Genomic DNA, 7,815 nt, shown 5'->3' with positions numbered 1-7,815 from the left:
TTTTTTTTAATAATTAATAAAAATAAATGTGTATGTGATGAACAATTTTGGAAGGATGTGATGATGAAAACATTTATATAAATGATTTTAGTATTAAAAATATCTTGTTTTTATTTATTCTTATTTATGAAATGACATTATAAATCGCTTTGAGAAAGATAAATTTAATAAAATATATGCTTGTGTGTGTTTTGGCGGGATGTTAAATATATTGTCGAGAACGAAATATGTGTTTTTAATCAAAGGAGTCTATTTTTATTTAAGGTTTTCTCTGTTGAAAGCGACGATTTATCGACAGAATTCCGATACTCACGCGTGTGAATTACGTAGAAAGGACGCACCATCTTCGTCCTCGATGTCGGAAGGAGACTCGATTTATCGTTCCTTTTGCATTCGTAAATCAGGGAGAATACATCTCTTCCGGTAGCACGTGAGACAGAAAGTGTTACGTTTATATACCCGTTAAGCCGAAGCTAGGAATTTGCTATTCTTGTATTTCTGGAGATCAATAATTTTTGCTTAATGATCTTATGTGGTTCTCTTTTGTCTGAATATCTAAAGAAACACTATCAAAGATATTAATACTTGACATGTAATCAATCAAAATTGTGGAAATCCCTATCGTGTTAATTAGGTTTTATGTAAAAAATGATAGATGAACGATTTAATATAAGAAGAGAAATAAAGAAAGCTGAAAAGAAATAGGAATAAAGATTTTAGGTAAAAGAACAATTTATTAATAGAAGGACATAATTTTTCGCAAGATTTTGGTACGAAATTTTTATATTATGTAACATACAGATTTTATAGCAATTTTCTTAACATAGCATTGAGTATTCATCTGCGCAAAAAAATTATTAAAATTTATGCAATGTTTGAATTGGCACAGAAGTCGTTTAAAATAGAAGTATTTGTATAAAAGAACATTTTTTTTTGCCAAGAGCTAATTTCTCTGTTGTTGTAATTCGTAATCGATAATCGCGTTTATATTTTATGAGTTTCTTTTGTCACGTATATGTGAGAATACCGTAAGCTAAAATATTCCATGTGCTGCTTGACCTATTTCGCGACCAACGCGAAATGTAACACACACCGGAAAATATACAAATGCGCATCAGAAATTTTGCAAGGAATCTCACAGAATTTATTATTAACGAACCATATGTTCCTCGAGCATCATTATGCGAAAAATCTCGTGGAAAAATAGGAGAGATATTGCGTTATGAGAAAACATTCTCTAATTTTTACTATAATATACGATGTTAATGCAATATGATATGACCGTCGTAGTAGAATTCAAACCCTCTTTATTTACAGATTGTTATTCGTGACTAAATTCGGGGAATATAATTTTATTTATCTGCAATTTTATACGCCATGTAATGCGAAAAACATATTTGAGGAAACAAGATATGTATACATATAAAATATATATCAAAATACATATCATATCAGAAGACATGTGCAGAACATAAAATTATAAATAGATTCCTATCTTAAATTTTGTTGCGAATCAAATATATTAGTTTAAATGGACTGAAGATACAAATATTATACAATATAAAATATTTTTTCGCTTTTTAAAAAGTATATAATTATAATTAAAATCGCATAGCATGTGTGATATTAACATAAGAAATTATATTTGTATCTCGTAACTCTATCAAATTAATTCTTGAGTACTGCTATTTGTATTACATAAGACAATTGGCCCTTTATTCAATTATTATGATAAACGTAAATAAAAAATATAACGTGCCTTAATTTTCTGCTTTTGATTAAAAGAGAGAATAACATATTTATATCTTTGAAAAAATCATGTTTTTGAATTAAGATGAAAATAACATTTCGACAAACGATGTACTGTGGGCGTTAACATATGATGTATGGAATTAATCGACGTATATGAGAAGTCCGCGCGTGAGCTCGTGATAGAGCTCGCCTGGTAGCTTAACCTAATTTTTGCCCGGACACCCTCCGCGATTAATCAAGGCAAATGGACGTAACAGCATGCAGGGAAGTTGTAGCGAAGGGATGCATGAATGCTCGGTAAAGCCGAGGTCGCGCGAGTTTTGGTCTCCGTTGGCGAACGACGCGGCGACGTACGACGTCGGCACGAGGCATCCTCGCTAGAATGCAAATGATCAATTAACCAGTTGTAAATCACTACAACGTGGGGGCTTTATCTAGGCCCGCTGTCGGTAGCCGACCCATCTAATGGCCGCGAAGTCATCATCAGTCTCCCACACATCCTATTCATATGCTTTCTCCTCGACAGATCTGGCTATATAAAATGCCCCAGAATAAATAATATGACCGAGAAAAGAAACTTTCTTCCATCTTATTATAATAAGAATTTTACCCACATATCCCTTGCTTATTATCTAATTTACGTATATATATATATATATATGTTAATTTAATATAACATTCACACATAAAACGATTCTTTACGAGCTGAAGGTATAACGAGAGAGAGTTTCAAGCAATAAAATTATACCATTTTCTTATACGTAATATTATAACGGTACTATTACTATTATTATTACTGCTATTACGCTATTATTATTTTCATTATACTATTAGATGTAAACTACCTTGTATAGTTGCCGCTATCTTCGTTCGTCCTTTAATTTTTGCCACCGTCGCGCCGAGGATATTTATTATCGAGGCCACGAGAATATTTATTATCAAGCCGGAGAACCTTTCGAAAGTTGAAGGCGAACCCATGGGGCGGCACGAAGGTATTAAGTAGACAAATTTGCAGCTACGATTAACATTTGGAATGAGAAAGGTATATTCTGGATTAATAATCCACTATATGAGCTAATATATTACCGATAAAATATCTTTGCGTGAATTATTTTAGATGTTACAAATGTGATTGTCGACGATAAAAATTACGATCCAATTTTGTAAGGCAAGATAAAATTGCAAATATCGCTTGAATAAAATTCGTGGACAAAAATAGATGATAAGGGATAAAAAAAGATAAGGATAAAAAATGTATATAGACATGTGTCCTTTTTCTCTAAATCTAGTCGGATGTCATTCATGATGTCTACGCGATCATATTTATCTTGGGAATCCAAGTCTTGCGGTATCTTATCTAAAATGAATGACGTGTGGCTTTCGTTCACGGAGCACGGGCCCAATCAAAAGCTGGTCCTGTCACTGCAAAATGTACGCAAGATACGTTGCTCGAGCGTACATGCTTGCCCTGTGTGTGTCGTGTGGTATTCGGGTTATCCTCAATATCGCGTGGAAGATAGCCGCAGAATCTCGCGGGAATTTAATTTGTACTTGGCGGATGGATGCTGCTTCATGTATAAACGCGAACCGCAGCCATTCCAGCCGACGTGATGAATGTTCGTACTTGCAATTCACATTTCGGTTATCAAATGCTTCATTCACGTACACACGCGCGTACAGTTAAATATGCAATTATAAAAAAAAATTATAATTTGTATTGGCGTATATCATTACATTGTTATACACAGGCAGAATTTGAGAAAATTTAGTTATTATAATTCTGAATCGTGTTTTATTATATATTCTTGAATAGAAATATTAGAGATGCATCGAAGATAGAATTATAATATGTTGTCCTGCCCAAAATATTGCGCCCCAGATACATCTGATCTATATGATTCGACGCGAAACCGAAATCAGGGCCAAGAAATTTAATGGATATAGTGACAGAGAGAGAGAGAGACAACCCCCGCGAGGAAAGGGGGGTTTCGGTGTGGTGTTTCTGACAAAGGCTCTAATGACGTACGATGGTAACCTTCGTGAGGAGCGCGATACATATTCCGGGTGATATGCATATTTAGTAGCGTTCTATAATTCTCCCTCTCGCGTAGAAATGCACGGGGCACGCTGCCAAATCAGCGAAATTGAATCGTAAGAGAATTTTTAGGAGAAGCGCTTTATTACGTTATTATATTTAGATTCTGTCGAGGTGGCCGTGCACTTTCTCGCGGTCGTTTTATATTTCCAGCAGAGTTGAAGGCAAACTCGCTTGATTAGAATATCGCGAGAATTGCGTATATTTATTTCATTCGCCTATATTATCCTCGTCGCTCTAAAAACAAAGTTTAACACACATTGCGCATGATATTTTTCTGTGTGTGTGAAAACGGTGTATTAAATTAAATTTATTTTAATCATATAAAATGCGCGAGATATAATTTAATTTTCAGTCTGTACATATTATCTCTCAGAATTTATAATTATAAATTGGTTTCTATCAATTTTAATCATCTCGAATGTCTCTCGTTGTTCTCTTTTACTCTTTTTTCATTGTCCCGAGAAACTTTACTAATAGTCTCGAAATCATGGGGCACCCATATATTTCGCCGCTAGTCATTGTTAAATTCTTTGGATCGGTCAAATCAGCCACGTGCACTATTCGATTTGCATTAGTGCACGTTAGGTCGCGTGTCGCGCGCGCGCTCCTGGCTACCTATTTACCGCGCCTTCGGGTGTTGAATTTTTTTTCCGCGCACGCCGGGACGCCTTTCTTCTTTTATGTCCTCAAGTAGCCTGAATTGCTGATAAGCATCGCATGTCGTACCACGAATATTTATAGAAGTGGTGGGGTTTTGCATTTTTATATTCTGATTATGCGCATCGCGCGGGCCCGCTAACAATAAGTGCCGATAAATTGCGTGTCATGTTGTGGCGCGTACGTAAGGCCGGATGATGAAGGAATAATGAGGAGAAAAGCAGGGAGGATTACAGGCGAAATATCGCGGCATCAAAAATCCCCTCCTCCCCTTTCTCTCCACGCGGTATAATTACACTTTTTTAACGTTATAACTGGCGTTACTTCCTCCTTTAATAATGCCGTACTATCGCGCTTAAAATTATACCTCTTACGATTCCTTGCGGCAGAAATCAATAATGAACCGTAATATAATGGCGCTGTTATTGTTAGCGGCATGTAAATGCGAATATACGCAAACATGCACACATGCACACATTTCGCGTCCCTACCAGTCGTATCACGCGTGAGATGTAAGATATACGGATAAGATATCCGACCCGAAGACAGTTTCTCCATTTTTCATACGCCAAGTACGTCGGCGTATACTGTATGTGTTTCTACTGAATTATTCATCATGTTAAGCATTTTTGATCTGAAGTAGTCGAAAAAGAGAGAAATCGCGCATTTTCTTCAGAGAGAAACTTATTTTATTCAAAGGGATTTGAGATTATAAGAATAATTTATTTGCCTTTCCGACTTGTTGATTATATCACATGTGTTACAATATAGGTATATTAGATTTAATAATATAGATATAATCAACATACATAAATAATATAATCTTTCTGAATGTATGCGAAACTTGCATCTCATTTTTCTTTTTCTTTTTAATCCATGAATTCTTAAAAAACATTATTATAATTAAATACTAGCAGATTATTGCGAAGTAAAAATGCCAATAAACAATATTTTAATAACATCAATGTGACTATAAATAAAATATTCTCTTAAATCAAATAATTAAAATGCAAACTTATCATTGAGTTTACAATTCAACGATTGTTTGTGACTAGTTGCAATTCTGTTTCTCTAAAGATGAAAGCGCAGATAGATCAAAGATATGTCGATACGATCTCCGAACAGAAGCCAAATCTTTAAAAAAAGTAAATGTCAGCGGAAAATACTTAAAGTACTCCACAGATCATTATACAAATTTTTCATTTGTTATCATCTTGCGTTAGCGTTTTTTTATCTGTATTTTAATATTTAGTCTCAATGTGGATAAATAATTTAATCAGATGATTAAATTAAATGCAGCATGATGTATGATGATATATTAATAAAATATAAGATGTACTCTGTGATATATTATATGACATACGTTATACGTCAAAGTATATCATATGCACTCTTCTCTTTTATTTTTAGGAAATCGCCGCCATCCTGATCAGTTTTCAGAGGCACACCGAATGGCAAAGTCGGGAGGTGAAAGTACGACCACGAAGTGGTTCGATGTTACTGTACTCGAGAAAGAAAGTACGCTATCGGCGAGATGGTTACTGCTGGAAGAAGAGAAAAGACGGAAAAACTACACGGGAGGATCATATGAAACTGAAGGTAAATTTAAAATGAAAAAGAAAGATATTATATGTCTAACATTATAAAGAAACTGGTGAAGAGTAGTAATCTTTTCCAATTCGCGTTAAAATTTTGTTATTAAAATTTGCGTAAGGAGTTTATACGCAAAAAATTGTTGCTAGATTCCACTATACGTGATAATCTGATCATAGGTCCAGGGAGTCGAGTGCATCTACGGCTGTTACGTGCACTCGGCTATCCTTCCGACGTTTCATCGCCGGTGTTACTGGCTACTACAGAATCCGGACGTTGTTCTCGTTCATTATCTGAACGTTCCTTATCCGGACGGCGATGCGAAACTGGCGGCCTTGCCACCCTGTCTTGCACTGCCGCCAGATAAGAAGGAATGGACGCGAGACGAGCTCGCGTCGCAATTAAGGCCCATGTTCCTCGGTGGAGATGATGATCCAAACAATCCTCATCTCACGCAGCACTCGAACCATCCCGTCGACATGATAGTTTCTCAGCTGCTCGACAGGCAGAGGGCATCCTCCACTTCCTCCACCAGCAACACTCAACTCGCACCTAGGAGACTTACGCCCGACAATCAGGTTAATTAATTAAATCTTGCACATGTCAAAATAAATATTAATTTCCACGGAATTTTTATGATAAATTATAATTAGTAAATATTAACTTACCTCATAATAATTTAGAATCTTTTATATCAAAAGTTTTCTATAACATCAGCCTTTAATATGTTTGTATAATTAAGTCAATTTCAATATATGCATGTATTATTACTCGAAATAGGTCTCTTCGACAACGGGAGGTCAGCAACCATCGACGACAGCGACTCCGGCTCCCCGTGTATACTCAAGACATTCCCATTCCACTCAGAGCCAACAGCCGGCTCCTTTAGTTTTAAGTTTGCAACAAATCCAAGGCGGTGGTGGTCTTCTGATACTCAATAGTCAACCATATCATCATCAGCAGCAGCAGCAGCAGCAACCACAGCAGCAGCAGCAGCAGCAACAGCCGCAACAACAACAGCAGCAGCAGTCGCAACAGCAGCAGCAGCCGCAACAGCAGAGTCAGCAGGTGGAGATGCAACAGGTCACGGAGCAACAACTCGTGCCACAGACCAGCGTAGATCGAGAGCAACAGACGCAACAAGAGATCGAGGCACAGGAGAACATGGACAGATCCGCCGTTCAGTCTCTACCGATCGGCGGTTCCGGCTCCGAGGTGACCGATTTCGCCGAAACGCTGGATCTGAGTCAGGAGGACATTCAAAAGACACTGTCCGCTAATATGGTGCCCCCGTCACCGTCGCCGTCGCCGGCGGACAACAGCATGATCAATCCGATGGACTTTATCGACTCGTCGGATGACGTGCTGGTTAATCTAGACGCGTTTGACGTGTTCGGCGATTTGCCGGAGCTGCACGACTTCGAGGCCGATCAGACGAAGCACGAGGAACAGCGAGGTGGTCCCGAGAACGACGTCGGATGTCATCCTGGTACAACCGTCCATATTGCAGAGTATAGTCCTGAATGGAGTTACACCGAGGGTGGTGTAAAAGTGAGTATAAAATATTTCCAGCTAATTTTTCTCTTTTACGTTCGTGGAATTATATATATCAAACATTGATATTTTATTTATCTTCTGAGAATAAAAATATATTCTCAATATTTGAAAATAAATTAAGTAAAAAATTTTATATTAAACATTTAAAAGATATAATT

The 7,815-nt window shown here is 36.8% G+C and overlaps 1 protein-coding gene across 4 annotated transcripts in view; it reads left to right on the top strand.

Moving 5' to 3' along the window:
• LOC115238942 (calmodulin-binding transcription activator 2-like) overlaps positions 1-7,815 on the top strand; it is a 53,297-nt gene that overhangs the window by 33,483 nt on the left and 11,999 nt on the right. For all 4 annotated transcript variants that reach the window (XM_029813151.1, XM_029813149.1, XM_029813150.1 and 1 more), the window contains 3 exons: positions 5,918-6,106; positions 6,280-6,678; positions 6,881-7,651. In XM_029813151.1, the coding sequence (XP_029669011.1) occupies positions 5,918-6,106; positions 6,280-6,678; positions 6,881-7,651 (1,359 nt within the window). The remainder of the gene's footprint in view (positions 1-5,917; positions 6,107-6,279; positions 6,679-6,880; positions 7,652-7,815) is intronic.

Source organism: Formica exsecta, unplaced genomic scaffold (genome assembly GCF_003651465.1).
Source record: "Formica exsecta isolate Colony F162 unplaced genomic scaffold, ASM365146v1 scaffold363, whole genome shotgun sequence".
Classification (NCBI taxonomy): Eukaryota; Metazoa; Arthropoda; class Insecta; order Hymenoptera; family Formicidae; genus Formica; species Formica exsecta.
This window is presented reverse-complemented; position numbering and strand designations above follow the sequence as displayed.